The sequence below is a fragment of the Mugil cephalus genome, chromosome 14, assembly GCF_022458985.1.
Source record: "Mugil cephalus isolate CIBA_MC_2020 chromosome 14, CIBA_Mcephalus_1.1, whole genome shotgun sequence".
NCBI lineage: Eukaryota > Metazoa > Chordata > Actinopteri > Mugiliformes > Mugilidae > Mugil > Mugil cephalus.
The window spans coordinates 15,664,286-15,686,600 of NC_061783.1; the positions used below are offsets into that span (position 1 = coordinate 15,664,286).

At 43.0% G+C, this 22,315-nt stretch overlaps 2 protein-coding genes and 1 long non-coding RNA gene across 6 annotated transcripts; 2 read left to right on the forward strand and 1 right to left on the reverse strand.

The window, feature by feature from the left end:
* Positions 1-1,878: 1,878 nt before the first annotated feature.
* trim46b (tripartite motif containing 46b) lies at positions 1,879-15,194 on the reverse strand. 3 transcript variants are annotated; one of them, XM_047605740.1, is made up of 12 exons: positions 14,684-15,124; positions 12,253-12,514; positions 11,928-12,117; positions 11,213-11,411; positions 10,773-10,919; positions 10,344-10,439; positions 9,106-9,359; positions 8,047-8,168; positions 7,512-7,850; positions 5,182-5,411; positions 3,530-3,597; positions 1,879-3,300 (listed from the first exon to the last, which is right to left on the reverse strand). In XM_047605740.1, the coding sequence occupies exons 1-12, from the start codon at positions 14,771-14,773 to the stop codon at positions 2,859-2,861; spliced, it is 2,439 nt and encodes an 812-aa protein (XP_047461696.1). In that variant the 5' UTR covers positions 14,774-15,124; the 3' UTR covers positions 1,879-2,858. The 3 variants fall into 3 exon arrangements, 2 of the variants coding, with proteins under 2 accessions (XP_047461696.1, XP_047461697.1); XM_047605741.1 differs by having other exon boundaries at positions 13,997-15,124; XR_007114202.1 differs by lacking the exon at positions 1,879-3,300 and adding an exon at positions 6,022-6,083 and having other exon boundaries at positions 14,684-15,194.
* Positions 15,195-16,683: 1,489 nt separating this feature from the next.
* LOC125020407 lies at positions 16,684-17,702 on the forward strand. Its single transcript, XR_007114203.1, has 4 exons — positions 16,684-16,808; positions 16,983-17,019; positions 17,109-17,245; positions 17,452-17,702. It is a non-coding gene; the product is annotated as an uncharacterized LOC125020407 (long non-coding RNA).
* Positions 17,703-19,380: 1,678 nt separating this feature from the next.
* Positions 19,381-21,033, forward strand: s100a10a (S100 calcium binding protein A10a). Of its 2 annotated transcripts, none has more exons than XM_047604192.1 (3): positions 19,381-19,547; positions 20,527-20,685; positions 20,791-21,033. In XM_047604192.1, the coding sequence occupies exons 2-3, from the start codon at positions 20,548-20,550 to the stop codon at positions 20,950-20,952; spliced, it is 300 nt and encodes a 99-aa protein (XP_047460148.1). In that variant the 5' UTR covers positions 19,381-19,547; positions 20,527-20,547; the 3' UTR covers positions 20,953-21,033. The 2 variants fall into 2 exon arrangements, with proteins under 2 accessions (XP_047460148.1, XP_047460149.1); XM_047604193.1 differs by having other exon boundaries at positions 19,494-19,640.
* The last annotated feature ends 1,282 nt before the right edge of the window (positions 21,034-22,315 follow it).

Consider the following 22,315-nt stretch of genomic DNA (forward strand, 5'->3'; position numbering starts at 1 on the left):
CGTAAACCGAGCTTTCATTACAAACACATCATATTAATGTCCTTTTTCATTTCACCCCCCGCTGACTTAATTCCTACTGCAGGCCTCCATCACAGAGACCCGGTATTAAACCCGGCTGCCCACTAACAATATATTGCACTTCGGGCTATAGAGGCTATATAGTGCATTCAACAAACAGGTCTTTTGAACATGTGGTTTAGCTTCATGTTTAAACCCGTTGGGTGAGCTGTATCCCAGCAGACTCTGTCCTATGTGTTCTCCAGATGGCACCGCACACTGTCTCTCACAGACTGTATAGCTACAGCTCCGAGATCCTTCATAAATTGAGACCCCCCCTTCATGTCCCATGAACTATGCTAAATGATGATCATGGAGATTATGTATGGGTAATTCCTGCCAGGTCTTTAGAAGAATGCCCATGCTGTGTGCTTAATACTCAGCGGAGGGATTATGCAGACCCCTACATGTGGTGTTGTGGCTGCATACCTCCAGTCAGACTAAACCCAATCTGTTACAGATTTGGAGTAAAGAAGAGAGGTGCAGCAAGCACAAGGAGGAGGGTGGTGCGGCACCGCGCTCATTCTTTACAGTACATTCCTCTTCTTCTATATCATAGGGGATCAGAGCTAAACCTCCCTTCGGAGGCAATATTTTTATCTGTGTGAATTAGGACGTTAAAAAAAGAAACCTTGGCTCACGTCAAGGCTGTGTGCTTTATTATTCCTCAATCCTTTTTTTTTTTTTTCCTTTTTACGCTTTTTTATTTTCCCTTTGTGGTTCAGGCAAACCCAAATACAGTTTCCCCTTGAACGTGGGTCCAATTAAACACATATGTGGATTTTCATATTAACGCTCATAAAAGGTAAACTCCGGCGATTTACATTACATTTACATAAGGAATGCTAAGTGCCTGCACATGTGAGGTGTTAATAGCTCTATCAAAAGCAGATGGTCGTCATTATTCATCATTCTCATCCAGGGTGTTTCACTCAATAGGAATCTTATATGTGGGCAGGTTATTTTTGGTCTGTGTAAAGTACTGTAAGCCTTTTATTTCCTATCAGGAAAAGGTCAAATGTGACAGCGTTTTGGAGGTATTTCAAGCGTGCACCAAGCCTCTGTTCTGCTTTAGAAAACTATTGGCCAATAGGTGGTGCCCTTTGCACTTTACAAAACTAGACTCCTGTCTCATTCTGTGCACCAGAGGACAAGAGGGATTAAAGGGCAAGTACTTTCTGCATGTTACATGGGAACATTTTACTGCATGCGTGTAAAACTTAAAGTATGGTTTACTTATTCCTGTACAGTCTCTTTTTTTTTTTACGCATAATTGCATATATACAGTACATACATTAGACCATTTGGCTGTGAGTGTTACTCTTCAATGCCGTTCAAGGACTTGGCAAGAATGTGCGATTTAATATCATGGCTTTCAGTTTGCCAGAAAGTACAGCAATTCATATGGTAAACGACTCGGTAAAGCTTTTTTATTATTAGAGATTCTTCTTCTTTATTTTATGTTTATGTGTCACATTTATCTTTTGGAGTGGGGGGAATGGGTGTATGCAAAGCTGTAATCCATGCAAATTAACCGTGAAAAGAAATGGCGGGGGCGCACATTTAATAAAAAATTGCAAGTTTAGAAAACGTCTTTTGTACTTTTCAACACATTTCAGTATTCTGCAACAAACGTTAAAATGCATGTGACCATCTTTGAGCCCTTTTAACAGCTGGAGTGCGCTTTGTTTTGCTGTGTCTTACTGCGCCCTGGTGGTGAAACTGTGAAACGGACTCCTTCCTCTTAAGTAAAGGCGCTTGATCGTGAACAGTTGAAACACTGATGGGATCCAAACATCAACGAGACGAAACAGAAGGCGGTTTCATAATTTAAACAATTTGCATTTATTCTGTTTATTTCCTTAATCCGCTTTTCTTCTGCAAACATTCTGCCAGCAGGTGGAGTTTACATGGAGTCAATCTGCTGTTCCTTTTCACGAGAAGCGCTGCTCATTAACTTACAATCAAGCAGGGTTTGAAAATAAATAGATAAATAAATAAATCTAAAGTAGTGTTTGCGAGGAAACATTTTTTTTTTTTTTTTTTTTTTACAGTCAGTGCTGTTATCAGTCAAACCGCACACCCCCATGCACACAGGGATTCGAACACACACATGCGTGCACACGCGCGCGCACACACACACATATACACAGACTGGGGTGCTTGAAATACAAAACAGCAATGCATAAACAGAACTATGGAAACTAGTGATTAGCTGTGCAGCGGAGGTATAATTGGAGCGTATAATTACAGTATTGCCTCATTGTTCCTCTCTACCTCTAATTTACCACATTTACATCCCAGAAAAAAAAAACAATAACTTTGGTTGGGATCATAATGGGTGAATGACTAGCATTAACCGTGGTTAAACACAGTTTTAGTTCTAGATGCAATTAAATAGTCTAGCCCCCCCCCCCCCCTTTTTTTCTTTTTTTTTTTGGTACTGGCATAATGTTCATATCTCTAAAGCAAAGGAGAAATGTTAAGGGCGTGAAATGACAGTAAAAGCTCCTACGAGAAAGACAAAGTCACGTGGTGCAGCATCTACATTAGCTTTAGAAATGTATGCGGTATAGCCTGGCTAAGTGCAAGCATCAAAGGTATAATTAAGTGCCGGATATACCAAAGCGATAATTCTTGCAAAAATGCATATAACAAAAATGTAAGAAACTTAATTACATTGCATATTCGTTGCTATAGAAACATTTTCTCATACGTGAAAATTAAATACAAAACAAAATCGCTGAGATGTCTACCTTTTCGCTCTAGCAGAGTAAATACTTCACAAATACATTCCTAATTCAGTTGCTGCTCAGGTTCGAGCTGCGGGGCTGGATGGTGACCCGTCGGACCGGGGTCTGATCCGCGTTGCGGTTGGCCACCAGCTCCTGCAGCTGTAGCGCCCCGCCGCCGATGAAACAGAAAGCCGGGCACACGGGGCCCGAGCAATCCACGTGGCCTTCCCACAGGGGTCGCAGGGAGTGGGCGTCGTAGAAGGTGACGCGGCCCTTCTCAAAGTCAAGGCACACGCCGAGCCTGGGCGGCAGAGGGTAGGTGAGGCCTGTGGGCGAGGAGGGGCCGTTGCTGATGGGGTCGCGGATGCTGTTTCCATGGCTACCGTGGTGGTGGTTGCTGTGCTGGGGTAGGTAGATTTTACCCATCCCCATCGTGAGGAAGCAGAAGGGCGGGGCGGAGTCCAGGGCGTCCTCTGCTCCGCTGTCATGGCCGCTATCTGGGTCATATCTAGAGAAAGAGCACAGTAAAAAAAAAAAAAAGAGGAAGATTCTAGGTCTATTTTACAATATTCCTCTGGTTTTTAATGCACTGTCCCCCCTTTTTTTCAGTAGATTTGGATTCAGACTTCCGCATACTTGTGAGTTGATTTTCATTTTCATCACCATCACAGAAATCCCTCAAGGGCTTTCTTCCATTAGTTTGTGTGATTTCTTTTTGTTGCATTTCTTCTACTCACCGGGGACTAGCCATGTCTTGTGGAAGGTGAAACCACTCCTGCAGTTTGGATTCCAATCCAACACCCACCTTGACAAGAGACAAACAGAAAAACCTGTTTTTGAGAAGATTCTTTGTGAGGCAAAGCCGTCTAATGAGCCTTCTGTTGTCATTTAAATAAAGCGCAAGTGGATTCATCTTCTTATGACTAAATAATAACACTGTTCAAAAACTGGTCATAATATATAAATTTCAACCAGTATGAAACTACTCTACCTGGCGGCAAAGGACGAGCGGACAAAATGTGTGTAGTGACCTTCTACTATAATTTTAGCTTTGTTCGATTAAGAACACATTTACTACACAGTTGTCAGCATGGAGTGGATTCTTTGTTGTCGACTTTAATAAAAGTAATCACTGACATAACGTGTGTCTGATTTATATGAAGAGTAACTTACTTATCAGGTTTGTGTTGTTGTTTTTTTCCAAGTAAGATAACATTACATAACATAACTCTTGCAAAGTATTAAACTACTAAAATGCTCTGTTATCGTAGGGAAATACAGCTCGTCAGAATGGGATGGCATCAATGTAACAAACCCCATCGCAATTAGTAAAGTAAAAATGGTTAAAAATAGAACTGATAAGGGATTGCAGTTGTTTTGCTCTGTTTTTCTTTTAACTCTTCCTTTGTACCTGTAACTGGTTTCAAATGGGTGGGGCTCGCCGTTCTTAAGGCCCCCTAAATAGTTTGGTGTTGTTTTATTTCAAGAAGTAATAAAAAAAATTATAAAATAATGCTGACAAATTCAATATAAAGCGGTCAGCGTGCAAGGACTTAAATGTGATCATAAATCTGTCAGTTTCCCTCCACTTCGTAGTGTACGGTAGAGCGAGCCCCTTTAGTGCGTCCTTATCCAATCCACTCATAATGTAATTCAAGTAATTAAGTAATATTTTTCAGGGCCCGAAACTGCAGCCGTTTTAGTCACATGTGTAATCGGTGCGACTTCAAAATATTTGAGAGCAACCGATTATTGTGTGGTGCACAAGCAAAAGTCACGCCTCTATGTTGTGTTTAAAAGCAGATTGAAATGAGGACAGTAAATAAATTCTCAGTCTTTGTTAGCTGTCTGTGAAATTATGTGCTCACACGCTACGTTGCCTCGAGTGCAACGAACGCAAACTGAAGGTTGTTACCATTAAGGGAAATAATGCATATGGTAATGCATAGGTACATGCATCCTGCATGTACCTATGTGGAAACTCCCTAAAACTAATAACCGGTTGGGCCACCCTTTGCAGCAACAACTGCAATCAAGCAGTTTGCGATGAACTTGCGAAGAACTTGCAATGACTTAACAATGACGTTTTTTTTTTTTTTGGTCCACTTGCGTTTGCAGAATTGTTGTAATTCAGCCACATTGGAGGCTGCGTCCTTCTGCCGCCATCAAGGAGTGTCTTTGCCGTGGCGTGGTCTGGTTTAGGTGGGCGCTACACGTCTAAGTAACCCAGTATCCCAGCAGAGTAGTGTATTGTCACAAGATTAGTCAATGTTATTTACTTCTCCCATCGGTGGTTTTAATGTTGTGGCTGATGGGTGTGCATTCAAGACGTGGAGTACTAGTCTTTAGAAGTACTCCTAATAATTCATAAGCAGTGCAGTGTACTTGCCTTCACTAGGTAAGACCCAGGTTCCACTGAGCATGCCCAGTAATGCCGGCCCTGTGTAATGGCTACATCCCCAACCAGAAGGTCAGAAGTCAGGTGACAAGAAGTGAGGGCGTGGTCGGCGGCCTGCAGCAGAGAGAGACCGGGGACGCTGCGAGCGCATCGCTGCTCTTTGCTGACCACCAGCCGGTCAGCGTGGAGACCCCAGCGAGAGTCCAGGTAGAAGTTGAGCACTGGGAGGAAGGACAGATTTTGGGGAAGGAAGATAGGAAGAGTTGAGAGGAAGTGAGTAGGTGCATTCGAAAATAGGGGTTTTGAGATGTGGCAGGAAGAGTTTGGGAGGCAGCTGAGAGAAAGTGGAGCGGAGCCATTTAAGAGGAGACTAAAGGGAAGGGGGACAGAGAGCAGGCATGCACCAACTCTCACCAGCACTGGAAGAGAAAAGGACATTGATTTATACATTGATGACTCAGGGAATAAAACACAAAAGGTATTGTAACAAAGCCCTGCCGTGGGAATTGCAGTTTTTTTTTTCCAGATAAAGAACAGAGGGAAGATACGCAGTAGCAGGAAGGAAAAGACAGCCAGCAGAGACACGAGGAATTCACCAATCACTCAAATCGACCACTAAAAATCCCTGGATCTGAATCCGATCCATGCTGTTAAGCCTCCAGTCTTAACAAACTGCAAACCTCATCAGCGCTCGGACAGACCTCGCTGTGGGGAAGGAATGATGTGGGAGGCAGAGGGATGAGTGGGATGACCACGAAGAGAGAGGGGGAGGAATCCTTATGCAGTATGGGGCACAGAGAGGAAGTGAAGGGACATGAATGCACTTCTTACGTTCAGTAGGAGGCATGTAGGTTGGCAGCGTGGAAGTAGCAGAGCAGATGTCAAGTACAAAGCTGTGAAATGGAAATAATACATGAGAGAAAGATGGGGGGAGTGGGGGAGGGGGCAAGGTGAAAGGACGTGGTAAAAGTGGAGAGGGCGGCGGAAAAGGAAGATGGGAATGAGAAGAAAAGAAAGACATTGAAATTTTAAGCATTTCACCGCTCTAATGCTTTCATCGTAAAATATAAATAATAGTAGGTGTTATGAGGTGATGAGACTCCTTCCTGTGCAGATATAATAAGAATGTCTTGAGTTGTTGAGTTATCAGTCAGATATTGTTGCATAATTGGTTGGAAGATGATACAAGATTGTGTCATACTGTATATGCATGACGCATTTGGAACTTTAAAAATTTATTTTCATAGTTCATTAAACTTTTTCCTCATAGTAAAGGACTCGAATTAAGGGATTACGGTACAAAAAAGAAGTGAGAGGCAGGTAAAGTTCTAGCCAGCAAACATGTCTCAGCTCACAGCTCATGAAACCAGTTTTGCAAAACTGAGCTTTCTATTCTTTTTTTAGCTCGTCAAAAGCTCTCGCTGTTGCATTGTTCTCCAGATGCTTCTGTTTGTCCTCTTGCGTGCCACCGGTTTCAATCCGTTTTGCTTGTGTGTGTTTAAGACGCTTTTCTACAGCACAGTCAGTACAGTTACTACGGTCATTACATAGGAACAGCGACACAGTCCCAAATCTCAACTCAAGTTATTGAGGTCGCAGCAATGCTTTTCGTAACTGGTAGAAAAACGGACCTAAAAATGAACTTAAGATAAAAATAGAAACTGTTGTCTAGCGAACTGGACCTCCTTCAACATTTTCTACTGCAGTATGCTGAGGTAGGGACTTAACCGGCAAGGGACTGGCAATATCTACCAAGCAGCTATTAATACTCACGTGAAGACCATAATAAGCCTGATAGGTGGTTTTTGAACCAGTTCTGCTTTTCAGTTACGTGCAAAGGTGTTAGTACAGAAGAATAGCAGGTGATTGTAACGGTCAGATCTGTCACGTCAGTCATTTCACATGGAAGGTCCTTTAAACACATGTGCTACTTCCTGGTTGAAGACTTGATGAACAGAAACCTCTGTGGTGTGCTGGAGCATGTTAGAGAATGAAGGTCTGGTTTCTCAGAATTGGCCATTGGTGTGTGTATTCATTATTAAATTAATTAGAATTTTTTTGCGCATGTGGATATGAGGAGTTCTGGTTCAGTTAATTATTCTGAAAACATAAGGACTAGCCCACTATGCAACCTGACCTGCTGTGAACTGAACCCAAGCATATTACAAATGTCGCTGCTACCACTTATCTGAAGAAAAGATATAAAACCATTTAAATCATCACGATGGTTCAGCTTGTGGAGCAAATAGCGGCTAATAACACAGACGGTCAAGCTCCATCTGTTCACTTGTGAATAACAGCAAATGCGAAGTCGCCCTCACCTGGCGCAGGCGGAGTGTGAAGGTACACCTCCTCGCTGTACTCCCCGTAGCCCGCCTTGTTGCAGCCTCTCACCCGCAGCACGTACACGCTGTCCATCTCCAACCTGTCAATCACAGCACTGCTCCCACTCACTTCGTCCAGACGCTGCCAGCCCCAGCGGGCGGCAGACAATCCCCCTCTGATCCCACCTCTGGATGCCCCTCCTGGGACCACGCCCCGGCGCCGATACTCCACAGAAAAGTGCCAGGCGGGAGCAGACTCCTGGGGCAGTCGCCAGCACAAGAAGAGCTGGTCGTAGGCCAGCGTACGCTGGGTATCAATCACTGGAGCCAGGGGAGCTGTGATAAGATCGGGTTTAATGTAGCTTCCACTCACATTAGGAAATTTCACATTTACTTCACTAGACAAAAAAAGGCTTCTTCTACGTCTTCTCCTCAGTTCCTCCCTTCCTTATCTTGTACCTTTCCACTATCTCCATCCTCATCCTTGCCTCTCCTCACCCGTCCTAAGAGCACTCCCTTTTCCTTTTCTCACCCTGGATGAAGTTCAACTCCGTCAGGAATTTGAGTTCTTTGGAGACGTCCAGCTGGAAGTGTCTGAAGGACGGATCCGCAGCTAGAGTGAAATGCTGGAGATTTTCAATTGCTTTACTCAGCCTGGTTCAGTGGGGAAGAAGGAAAGCATGTGTTAGAGGACTAGGGGACGAGACAGTGTTTGTGTGATGCCTTCATCAGAATGGGTGGGAGGGTGGCATAGATGGATGAGGTGGGAAGGAGAAGAAAAGAAAAAGATGATTGCGAATAAAACAGCACATCAGTCCACGCACCAGTTTATTTTAGAACATATTTTGCCCGAAGAATTAGTTTTGAACTATTTTCATCTGCAGATCAACTGACATGGTGTTTGTAAGAGCCGGGGCCGTGTGCTGTAGCAAGCAGCCACTATAGAGGTCTACTGCACGGCGCATCAGGGTTTGGATAAAGCTACTAGCCATAACATTATAACCACTGACAGGACAAGTTAATAACATTGATCGTCTTGTGACAGTTCAGAGTTCAGCTGGGAAACTTTTGCACCTGGCATTCGTGTGGCAGAAACCGGACCACACGCGCACACCCCATAGCAATGACACTCCTTGATGGCACTAAAAAGATAAGATGTTTTTTTGCGTACCAAGATGTTGATGTGGCCTCCAAATTTACTAGATTCCAATCTGGTCAAGTATCTGTGGGATGCACTAACAACACTGTGTTGCCAGACACCACAGGACACCCTCAGAAGGACCATGTCCATTCTCTGATGCGCCACAGCTGTTTTGGAGGCACAAGGGAGACCTACACATTAGGTGTACCTATTAGGTAGTTGGTCATAATGTTATGGCTGACCGGTGTAGCTATTAATATTAATTCATTACAGCTTTCATGGGAGCATGCCCCGTTTCACACAAATTTAACTTCATAGAGCTAAGTTTACGACTTTCACATGATGTCAGTTGTTGCAAGCCATGCAGAGAAGAATGTGGAAGAAGAGCCAATGTTTTTATGCAATTAAAATGTTCAGAAAGCCAAGCCAAAGTTGAACAAAAGGAAAAACCTGTTATGAGTCTGTCGAGCAGCCTGCACAAAACAGGGTTGGTCAGTTTCTTTTAATAGCTCCTGTGTGAACGCCATGAGTCCGGCATGTTCCATCAAGCCCCGTCTCTCCGACACCTGAGCGGCCAACGCCTCGCCTCGTTTCTGCCGGGCCGCCTCCAGAGACTGGGTGAGAGATGCGTGGCGCTCTGCAAGAGCGGCTGTCAGATCCCTGATGCTCTGAGCTAGCTGCTCTCTGGCAGACACGCTGTTTACCTGGGGACGAATTACACGGACGGACAAGGTCGCACGCATGAGCCTGGTATTCAGGACGACTTGTAACGTTTACCTTTAATCAAAAGACACAAAAAAAAATGTTGCGCAGTCTCCTCTGATATCAAACAACCTTTGCTTTGCATTTGTTTATGGGGCACGTTGATGGTGCTGTGTGAAAAGCACGATTTACAATAGTTTCCTACAGCAGAGTAAGGTCTTAGGTACTTTTATGTTAGCATGGGTTACAAGTAGGGATGTCCGATAATATCGGCCAACTGATAATATCGGCCAACCGATAATATCGTCCGATCTGTTCATATCGTTATCAGTTTTACCACCGATAATTAAAACAGATAATATAATGCCCGGGTTGTGCTGCTGCGTGCTCCTGCTGCTGCTGCTGCTGCTGCTGCTGCTTGTGGGGTCCTGAGACATTTACTGGTGCGGAATTGATGACCTTATCAAACCGCACCCGGACCCAAAACAACAACAGAGTGTAGCTAGTGTGGCTAACAGGTTGCTTGCTCACTCGTTGGCACACAAAATTAGTCTTGGCGAAAAAAATTAAAAAATGCCTGCATATATCGGTATGCCATATCGATTGATATCGGAATCGGAAATTAAGAATCTTGCCAATATCGGCTATCAGATATCGACAAAAAGTCAATATCGGACATAGTTATAAGTTTTGCAAGTGCACAAAAGGACAGAAAAAAAGTGGAGAACAGGTTTGACCACAAAGGTTGCGTGAACAAAGGACAATCGACAGATACATTGGCAGATACAACACAGTAACCTACTGAACAGTCCACAGTTAAATATTTTACATGTTTAAATATTTCAAAAGAATAATAATTTAGAATTATTTCTGTTAACTTTAAGGTCCAGTTTCTGTAACCCAGTTTCTGTATTTACGTGTCATTTAGCCGCTCACTGGTTAATTCAGTTTTTAGCAACATTTTGTCAGCTACAAGCGTTAATCACCTCAGTCTGAGTGATGCCACTCTCCAGCTGGGTAATCTGAGCCAGAACTGTGTCCTGGTTGGACAGAATGTAGTTCATCTCTTTCGTAATCTTCTCCTGTCAAATTAACGGCAGAAACACGACATGGAAACAACAAATGGACACAGATTAATAGTTTCACAGAGACTTGCATTCACTGCTCGGCGTTTAACATCGTAAGCTGACTTTTATTGCCCCTACATCACTTCACTTTATCTACTACTAAGTAATCATAATTTATTTCCAAAGTGCAGATGTAGCCCAATACGTGCAGGAAACAATCCATTCAAACGATGCTATCACCATAGTACATGAACCGCAAATGATGAATCCCAAACAGAATCAATGTCAAAGCTATCCCTCTATCTCTGTGTGTTGCATTTGCAAAAACTGCCAAGTTCAGGGCCGTACCTTCAGCGCTTGGTATGCCTGGGCGACTGGGAGGATTTTGTGCCCAGTGTGGATGCGGCGCAGTTTGCAGAGCGGGCAGAGCAGACGCTGACATGACCTGCAGTAGAACTGCAGCTTCTCCTGGTCATGCTCGGGACAGGTCAGAACCTGAGGGGGAGAGTCGAGTTAAAATTAAGAGTAATGTAACTGACAATCGGATTGAGAGGGGCGTTGTAAAACCTTAGATAATTCATTTACTGGTAAAAAGAAAAACAACAACAACAACAAAAAAATAGCGCCTAATAAGCATGTAAAAGCTTGATCTGATATTTTCTCTCTGAGCTCTCAGTTTGCCGGAGGGTCAAAAACCATGGCAGTGACAAAACTACTAGTTGTTGCTAGTCGAGTTGAAGAAACATTGTTCTTCTAAATGTATCTGCTGTCTTTGAGTCTCACAGTACCTTTGGTCTGAAGTTGAGAGTAGGCAGGATATGTTCATGTTGTGCCCGTGGCGTACCCCATGGGTGATAGAGCTTGAAACACTCGTTGCAGAAATTGGACCTGCAGTCGGCGCAGCCCTTGGTGGCCTCCAGGGTTTGAGGGGGCTTACAAAACTGGCACATCACAGCCACGCTGCCCAGGCTCACTGTGTGCCTGTACCTGGTGGCGTAAAGACAAGGCAGGAAGAGTAGAAAGTGAAGCAAGATTTTATTTACACTTCTGTTATCTAGCTATCTCCTGCTGTGACTGAACATATTTTATTACGGGTGAACTGTCCACCCAACAAACACGTAAAGATAAAACTGCTTGGCCACCCTAATCAGAGTCACGAAAAGCTGCAGAATGTGCCGTGTGAGGATTGAGGCAAGCAGGTGATAAAGTGCTGCTTACAAAGCTGCTACACTGTGAAAAGTGTGGGTTGCTACGGTATGTTTCCGTGCACGTTGAGCAGGATTCTTCAACGGTTCAGCTGCTCCAGGATAACAACAGTCTCATTTGGACATGTTCCTAAACCTTCTGTTTCTTCGGGTGTAAGTCTTCTATTTATTTATTTATTTATTTATTTAATTTTTGGCTCTTACCACCATATGCACTCAAGGATGATATCGCCACATGGGAGTTTTGTGCATGTCTTCGCACTTTTCTTTTTTATTGATCAGAGTGTGCAGCATCTACCTCTCCACTATACGCTCCAAAGTTAGATTGCGCAGACAGTCGGTAAGGCCCTTCTCTCCCAGTTCAACATCTCGTCCGCAGGGGCTGCAAGGAAACATCATCACCAGAGGCGGGCCCTCCTTACGACGTCGCCCTGGGTATGTCCCGTGACCGGGGGATCGCTGCATTGATGGCGAAGGCGGATGAGGACCTTAAACCAAGAAGGAACGATGTTTATACAAAAATAAATCATTTCTAGATTGCTTCTGTTTAAATGACTTTTTATTTTTTTTGTTTTTTTTGCACCAAAGATTATAAAGAGAAAGACCTTAGGAAGAAATCAAACCTGATCGCAGCACGCGGTCAATGGGTCGCTGCTCGGCTTTAGGTGTCGGCCTGCGTGCCTGACGAGGCGAGCGGGTGTTGGGAGTGGAGGCGGGGGAGTTGGGTTCTGGCGGCAGCTCCGGAGGCGGGTAGCCATTTGCCACCAAGACCTCAGAGGCACACAGGAGGCAGACGCTGTGCTGGCATGGCAGGACCACGGGCTGTTTGACGATGTCTTTACACACGGGGCAATGCAACTCGTGCTCCAGGCTCTTCATGTTAGACTGTTGGAAGCAAATTTCACCACACGGAGAAACAAATCGGGTTGGAAAGAAGTGTAACACGCAGGTAGTGCTTGCGATGTGGGGTCAGAATTCTGTCACGTCCCGATACTTCACAGACTGGATTCTCGCTTCCGTGGATTTACTGAGACACGGTCGCACTTGCAGGTGAGAGGCAGTAACACAGTTTCACAGAAGATAATGGGGCTGAACTTAAATAGAGAGAGGTGCTGTGCAAAGGCCGTCGCAAACCAGCGACATAGGGGTGCCATTCTTGTTAAATATGTATAAAGATCAGACATTAATTATTCAAGCGCTGCATCCCTTCAATCACAACCCTGCGTGTGAACGTCAGCTGTTTAGGCCGTGGCCATATACAGGATACTTCTACATTTATTACAGTTTTCTGACTCGACAACTTCAATTAAATGTGTATTTTAAACAGTGCAACAGTTACACCGGGCCACAAATGAGCACGGGCTCAGATGGGCATTCGTAAAGGCCATAGATGCAACATCCATGCACGGTAGAGATGCAGATGGCCTCCATGGTGACACAGTACACACTGCTGTAGTGGCGGGGTAACTATGCATAATAATACAGTGTAGACACATAGGGGGTTACAGCTAGGACAGTCTGTTAGTCAGTCTACAATATCTCAACACAAAACAAGGTTTGATGAGCGATTTGTGTCTTTCTGTGGCGCTCCGAATCCAGTCAGTGGCAGGCTCAAGGACGTGGACATGACGGAAAAGGACACTGGCTGTTGCAGAAAAACGTGACTTCAACACCTGCAATCGTTCCAATTACCTAGAGGAATGGCATGGCTAAAGATCACGTTCATTATCATTTTAGTTTCCTGGTACGTGTGATCATCACTCAGGCTTTATGCTCAGTCAGTTAGTGCTGCACATGAGCAGCACATTAAATATTCAGTCATAGGGTGGCCAGCCTCCCTTCACGGATGCCCTTGACACACAACCCCAACCTACAGCCTAAAACTGTTGCAGGGCCTCAGACATTCAGGGGACGCTTCAAAACAGCAGTCAGCAACACAAACAGACTGACTGTGCCGCGTAGGGATTTTGTGGAATTTCTCACTGTGATGTGATGTGATGTGATGTGATGCAGCATCAGGACAACTTATCATCTCATAGTTGAGACAGAATTAGGCTTCTGCAAGGAAAGCTACAACACTAGACATACATTGAGGCATAAAGTTGGACAAACTGGATTAATTTAAACAACCTACTCCTTGAGTCCACTTGAGTCTTTCTGTGTCATTCTCCAATGTCAGCTCCGGCCTGTCTTTTCTTTCCCCCTCCAGCAATTTAGCCTACTCCAGTCTACTACAATTCCCTGCTATCTATACACAGCGAGGCAAACTGTGGCCCTCTGCATCCACCTATAACGGAATGTGCGCGCTGCTACTGCCGAGTCCGGCGTGTTGAAGGCGTATAACCGGCGACAGCAGCGCATCCTTACCTTCACCTGGAATCTAGGCGCCATGACAGTAGACTACGTGTGTCTACCTCCAGCTTCAAGAGATCTCGGTCTCGGAAGGAAGGAAGGAAGGGTGGGAGGGGTCTGAGGCTTTACATCGCGAACATGCGAGCACCTCCGGTAAGATGGTGTCTAGAGGAGAAGGGCTATAGCGGCTGATTCGAGCGTATGAAAAGATGCTGCACCTTATGCAGGACTGCTCCAATCTGGGACGCGCTCTACGTGCACTACTAAACCTTGGTCCCCACTGTGGTGTACGTGTCTGATATTTTAACCCTATAGCGGACTATGCCACCAGCAGCAGCAGCAGCAGCATCCGCACACATTTTTTTCCTCCTGCATCTCGTATCCATGGAAACAACCATCCTACATGAGCCCGAAAAAAGAAACGTGTCATTTCAGTCAGCACCTAAGCTTTTTTTATCATTTGACTACCGATTGAATGCAAACAGTGTCGGACAGTGTTTTCGAAGGAATTCTGTGCACGGATTAGCAATATTTCCTCGGCCCCAGGCAGTGCGGTGAGGCATAAGAAATATGGGCCCATGTCAGGGAAATGTTGGGTTAATTCGGCGTTTCATTCCAATAGGACGGTCGAGAAAAAATTAAAGCGTTCGCCGTAATATCAACGTGAATTCAGCGACAGCACAAAAGCAGAGAGATACTTACGCTGATGCGAACCAAAGCGTCCATCGCTGTGGCTGATTTTAAATCCATCTCTGCCATTTTATTAAAATAGCTGCTCGCCGTTTTCATCATCTGGAGATATTTAAGTCACAGCCCAAGGAGCACATATTAACGACGCAAAAAAAGAAAAATAAAAAAAAAATACGACTGTTATTCCTTTGGATTATTATTTATTATTATTACTATTATTATTAGCGTTTAGCAATTTTATTTCTTTTTTTTTTGTCAAAAGATAATCGATCTGGATATTTTTACGCACAAAAAAATGAAAGAAAGAAACACGAATAAGCATCCAATACTATATTATTACGCGTACAGGAATAAAAAAAAATAACCCGATTTCTTAATTTGCTGTTGAGGACAATCCACGCTGAACAGGCTAGTAAGAGATGCCTGTGGCTTTTTCATCCTCACCCAGACATACCCGCCCCCTACCCTTCCTTCCCACCCTGCACCGGATGCTTTCAAAGGATGTGGCACACAGCGGACTGAAAGCTGGAATGGAGGGGAGAATCACTCTGCATCTGGTATTTTTAAATCAAACTGTTAAATCCACATCGGTCCTGAAATGGTAGTCACTATGTAGTCTGAAAGTTGTTTTTTTTTTTTTTTTTATTATTATTATTATTTTTTTTTACTATTCAAGTAGCCTAGTAGATCTAAAATATAATCCATAATATAAAATAGAATGAACTGCTACGGATAAATTAAGCCACCTAACAAAATGAATAAAATCAGACATTGCTATCCTTATCCAATAGTAATCATTTATTTCTAAAAAAAAAAAAAAAAAAAAAAAAAAAAAAAAAAAAAACATAGGAAAGTGTTTTGTTGCCATTGTTCCCATACAAAATAAATTATAAAAGAGTCTAAAGTGTTAAGAGTGACCAACACAGGCAGGAATGACCTCCTGTGGTGTTTTGTGGTACATGTCGCTAGGATGAGTCTATTGCTGAAGGTACTCTTTGCCAGTGTGTTGTGGAGTGTTTGGGAAGAATTGTCTAGGATGGTCTTCATTCTTGCCAACATCCTCCTCTTGTGACACGGAGTCCAGCTCCATCCCTACAACATCTAAAATCTGAGTTAAAATTGAACAAAACGTCCAACAGAACAATGCGTTTCATCCAAGACACAGAGTATCACTGAGATAACTTTTGAGAGCCACACAGCCATATCCAGATCCATTACTTGAGCAGAAGTTCTTCTAGAGGGATCTATATTTAACTTACATAATGGCTCCATTCAGGGGATCACTGTTGTTGTTGTTGACTCTGAGGCTGTGGAGCAGGTTTGACTCACATAACTTGAATGATAGAAGATAACAGTGCAACTGAAAAACTCACAGTGAAAAGGCCATAGTCACATTGGAGAAGTCATGAGTAAAGTAGTTTCCACTGGTTCTTCTTTTAACCTAATTTTAATAATGAAACACATAGACGTGGCTTGGAACAGAGACGGTAGTGTGTTTCATGCACAAGGCGGACTCAATGTGCTTTACAAGAGGTATACATAGTTACAATACAAACAGTTACATAAAAATCAGTTTGGAATCAATTGAAAGGTATAGGTGCAAGTAAACAATCATATGTATGCCATTTTCACCACATACACACTTAAACTCACACAACCACACATGCATACACGCACGCACGCACACACACAGCTCAGCAGAAGGCTGTAGAAAAAAGATAGGTTTTTAATCTGTTTTTGAAGATGGCTACTGATGTGGCATGTCTAACTGTGTCAGGCAAGGTGTTCCATGCCAGATCTTCTGCTACATGCCCAAACCAATCCAATGTAAATAGCTGCATAACCATACCAGCAAACCGGCACAAGGGGTTTCTTTGAATACTCTGCGCAACTTTTGTTGATATTAGTAAAGGATCAGTCTCAGGTGCTTCTTGTTGTAGATGCCATTAAATGACTACTGTCTCAGTGTTTGCATGCTTTAATCTTACTTAAATCCCAAGTACTTGCTGCACCGGATCCCTCAACATTCTTCAAAGGGTGTGTGCGTTAGTGTTGGAGAGCTTACCACCTCCTCTTGTATTTAAACCCACACAAACTGTGTGATCCTCACTCCGTGGAATCCCTTTTTTGAATACAGGTAGGAACACATTTTATGTTTTTTGTGTGTGTGTTAACTTTATTCCAGCGTCGTTGCAATAACATTGATTTACGATTTGATTTGATGTCCCGTATTTAAAGGTCTATTGTTGATTTTGTGTCAGACTGCTGCCGTCATGCTTTTAATAAATGCCCTTCATGTCTTATGATTCAGGTACTTCCTCCAGTGAGACTGCCTTACCCTCTGACAGGTATGTAAATGTTCTGCATTTGTGTTTGTCTCATTGACATTCAAATAATAACATGATTGTTATTTGTGGTTTTGTTTAACTGTTCACAGTTATGGGTTTAACTTCCCTGGAAGGAGCTTTGGCTCACATGATGATTGTCTACAGTTCATATAAAGGGGACAATGGTAAATTGTCCAAAGAAGACTTCGGGAAATTGTTGAGAACGGAAATGCCTCTATTTACCAAGGTAAGGAGAATCACTGAATGCACAAATAACTTATCCACTTGTAAATCACTACCATGTAGCATGAAGCAAATTAAATTGTTAAAGAAATGCATTAATAAAATGTCCTTATCACTCTGTACAATTAAGTCTGTGTACTTCACGACAAAGCTAAATAGGAAAAGGCAAAGTGAAATTTGAGTTCTTATTTGTGTCCTCCGTCCATGCAGGGCCCTAACCCAGATGAGCTTTTCCAACATGTGGACGGAAACAGCGATGGGAGTGTGGACTTCAAAGAGTTTGCTATGATGATTGCTTTGTTTGCTTGTATGCACCATGAAGCCCTTGAAGAGGCGATGAAATCTGTGAAATAGTAATAATCTGCCATGAATCTGTAAAACACTAGAGAAAGGAAGCAAACGTGTGGTCTGACCTATGTGGTTTTACAATGCAGTAATTAAAGGATTTCTGTTACAACCTTTTTTATGTGTGCTTATTTATTTATTTATTTATTTTTTAACTAGCTATATTTGGTTAAGTTGGTAACTTATGCATGATCTAAAACTATGTACGTGCCAAGGAAATACAGCATCATCAGTACGAAATGTAACACCACATAGAGATCAGGCATGTAGCATTAGGCACGAATGTCTGCTTGTGAATGTGCACAGTGACACCTAGCAGTAGTAACATGGCAACATTGCTTGCAGATGCACTATTTAATGGAACAAATGCTGCACCGTTGTTACATAAATTTGAGTGCAGGCGTAAAGGTGTATCGGAGATATCCTTCATATTTTGGATGATGAGCTCCACCGCAACTACCTGCATTGGACAAGAGATTGTTTTTGACTTGTTAAAACACATTTAAATAACGTCTAAAATCTTATTTGCTCAAATGGCATGCCTTATGAAAATGTTTTGTTGACTCACTCTTTTACAGTTTATGAGAAGTACGTACATTTGTTCAAATACTTTATTATACTGTACTTTTCTTAATTTAAGATACTTGTTCTCTCTCTTTCTCTTTAAGTGAATTTTCTTATAATGCTTTGCCCAAGTAAAGGGCGGATTTGTGCTCCATCACTGAAAATATCCTCATTTTACAAATATATTTCAGATCTATTTTAATGATCTGCGAGGAGCAAGAGAATATGATGATGATGATGATTATTATTATTATTATTATTATTATTATTTAAAAAGGATAAATTGTTTAAATCTACTTGTAATAATGAAATATAATTATCCCTTGTAAGTGTGTTTGTAATGTCGTATTCCTACCACAAGGGGGCACACAATTCACGATTAAAGGGCACTGACACCAGAGGGCTGAATAAAATAAAGTAAGCACTCCCTGTACTATAGATAGGGACACAATATCATTTCGGACAAAATATAACAAAATATATATATGAGGTTTAAATCTAATGATTTGCTTGCCAATCACTCAGTCATTGCGTCACGATAAATGGTCTCTATCTTCTACTGTGTGGCAAAAATGCTACCGATTGACTTTGTTGCTGATTATCCTGAGCCTCATTCATCAATCCTATCTATCCTATCCATCTTTTGTGGGTAGTAGTCCTGAAGTCAGTTTTCTTCGAGATAAATCCTCTTTCTGAGTTGATAATTATCCAACATTCAGGATGTATGTGAAGTGCACTGGTAATCAAATCTGGGTTACCAAAAGAAACAAGTCGCCCAGTAGCAATTTCTTAAGGAACTTCAAGCCTGCAGGGACCCCAAAAGCAACAGTCACAGATCAAGGCCTTAAAAGAAGAATTGTGTGTCTTTTCTTTCATCTTTTAATATATGTAATGCACCTTTACAGTTTTTTTTTCTAATAATCAGCACACAGAGCACATGGGGCAATGCAGTTGCCTCTCCTCTTTGTTTCAGTGAGATCACTATTGCCTGAAACAAGCTACTGTGACCAAGCTATTCCCCCCGTGGATCAATAAAATCTAATCTAAATCCGTCCCAGTCATTTTAAGTAGATTAACTACCCAAATTAATTAGTCATTTTAGCTCGACTTGGATTCTGATAGCCAGGGGAAATGAGAAAACTGCGCATATTCCTCTAAACTGAAAGAACAAAACTACTCCCAACTACTAAACCATAAAGTTTACTGTGTTACTAACGGCCTGTGTAACCGCCCATCCACACTCGACTCGAGAGTCCAGCAGTCTGTATCACAGCCTGACTCACTGCACAGCCACAGCAGACCTGGGCGGCGCCTCTCTATAAAACGTCCGCTGCGCTTCTTCCAAACTTCTGAACTTTTCCACCACTTCTCTCCCGGCCACGTCCCAGCCCTTCGAGGTAAGAACTAACGGTACTGCTCTTGTCTCACAGGTGTGGCTTTGGCGTGATCTTCTTCAACCCCATAACGCCTGCAGGTCTATCTAATTAGAGGTAAAAGGAACGTTGTGGGTCGTGTATTTTTATTTACTGTTATTCAGAACAGGATCTCATGGAAATTCGAACCGCGCCTCCTTTACGCACAACGTCCTTTGTGCGTAAAGGGTACGATTCATCTACTTTTACTTAGTCTGGTACTCGTAATTAACTTATTCCCATAGGTCCGAAATCCGTTTTCTACGTCCATGATACTGACTTTTTTTTAAAAAAAAAAAAAAAAAAAACTAACGTCACAGTTCATTATGCTTATTTTCGTGTATATATCTCATCCATACAGCCCACAGGGTGCGGCAGGACTGAGGGCATGTACGCACATGTCCTCTTCTTCTGCAGCGTCCTCTCTCATTACCTTGAATGCTACCACACTGGGCCTCTTCAAGTTTTCAGTTCCCTCTAACACAAATAACAGGATTTCCCTCCCACTTCTCCTTTTTTTTTTTTTTTTTGTCTAACTGTGCTACTGCAGGATGACTGCTTACAGTGGCAATACTTTTCAGTCATAAAGTGGAAGGAGAGCTATCTTTTCCTAACAACTTAATAACACACCTTTACTCCCTCCGCATGAGCATTACTCACTGGAGAGAGCAAAAGCATTTCTTCTCCTTCATTGTTCTGGGTCGCTTTAACCTAGTTGGAACAGTCCTCTTTAGCAGGAAAGTTTTTTTTTTTTCAGTTGTACCAGCCCTCTGACTTAACATCTAGATTCTCACTACAACAGGCAAAATACTGTTGCGTCAAACCTACACATAGGAGGCCTACTGTTCACCCCATAACCCATAAGGTCCAAGTCTTTGTGCAAAAATGGCTAAATGAAGATAAACTGTGTGCCATCGGCGACCATATTCAACATCTTCCTGTGTGTCTGCACGTTGTCTTTCAGTCTAAACACATTCCAGCAACCATGCCTTCAGAACTGGAGAACGCAATGGAGTCGCTCATCAAGGTGTTCCACCGTTACGCCTCTAAGGACGGCAAGGGCACGCTCAACCGGCGAGAGCTCAGAGAGCTGATGGAGAACGAGCTGTCTAACTTCCTTAGGGTGAGATGAGCATGAAAAGAGAACAATACACAATTTAAGCACCGTTATTTATTGTTATATCCTTTCTCAGCTCACGCTTGCCCTCACATCCCTTCTTTAACGCAGTCTCAGAAGGACCCTGCTGCCGTGGACAAGATCATGAAGGACCTGGATGCCAACGGTGACGGCCAGGTGGACTTTGAGGAGTTTGTTTCTCTGGTTGTTGGACTTTCCATTGCCTGCGAGCAGTGCTATCAGACGCACATGAAGAAGATGGGAAAGAAGTAAAAAAACAAAGAAAACGAGACCAAAAAGAATTTCAATTTTTGTAAAACTTGCTTTTGTTCACTATTAAACATTTCAAACCTCTCATGCTCCATGTGTGGATATGTAACTTTGCCTGTAGCACATTTTGCACAGACCTCTGCCTTTTTGAGGTTTTATAGATATATGATTATACGTGCCCTGCGATAGAGCGGCGATCTGTCCACAGTGTACCCCACCTCTCGCCTGAAGACAGCTGGGACAGGCTCCAGCGTGACCCTGTAGCGGATAAGCGGCTATAGAAGATGAGCTGGTTAAATGAAACATATGAAACAGAACATTGATAGCAAGGTTTTTTCTTTGCAAAACCCTTGCTCCTTTCACAGCTGTACTAGTGACATTAGGTGTGATGATGCAATTCCTACCTTTCACGCATCCCTGAGTGTCAAAGGGCAGATGAGCCTCTCCCTTTCTGCTTGATAAAGACCCGTTTATCATTGCCTTGAGGAATCTGCAGAATGTCCTAGACGTGAACACACCTCTCTGCGAGGAATAATCACTGAGCTGAGCTGTTACAACTCTGCATTAGCATTCGCGAACAGATACATTAGGTTGATAGGTTCTTGGGCAAAAGAATAAAGTTCTCATTATTTGATTCCATTACGCAAGATCTCAGCACACTGTAGAAATGTGGAGAGTCTGGGTCACAAGGCGAATATTTGGGATTTTTTTTTCCCCTCAAAATTTCTTTTCAATGTGTTTCGCGTGTGGCTAAAGAGACGAACAGGGTAACCCTTCAACCCACTGACCAGCCATATTCTCTCTGAGCAGGGAAAAGTGTTTGCCCTGATGTCAGCACTTAAAATCGCAAATGTGAGGGATATGATTCCAAGGCACATGCCTGTATTTGCAGTGACGATTCGCCAGCGCATGTGAAGTAGGCAAATCCTCCTCTGCCTGAGCCTGAAAGGCTAAACTCGGGGAGGGAAAAGTCTAGAGCGCTCTGCACACACACCTACTTGGGGAGGGCTTAGCCGTTTGCTCTGTCAATGTTCATGGTTACAGGGCAAACACTGAAGTTGCTAGGTTACGAAGCTCTGAGTGTGTGTGTGTGTGTGGCTAGAGTTTGTAATCGCCCCTCAGTTTACACAACCACCACACCCATGTGACCCACAGCTGAGTTCAGCGTCGGGAATTCCAGCATTGCTCACTGTTTTCTCAATGTTTCTTTTGTGTGGTTGACTTTTTTTTTTTTTTTTTAATCATTGCCTACAAAGAGTTCTGAAACATCTGCTTTTCATGCTTTATGTGTATGATGATGAGGAAAAGGATGATACAACCACGATTTGTCTATGGTTGGATTCTCCAAGAATGAAGTAAGAGACAA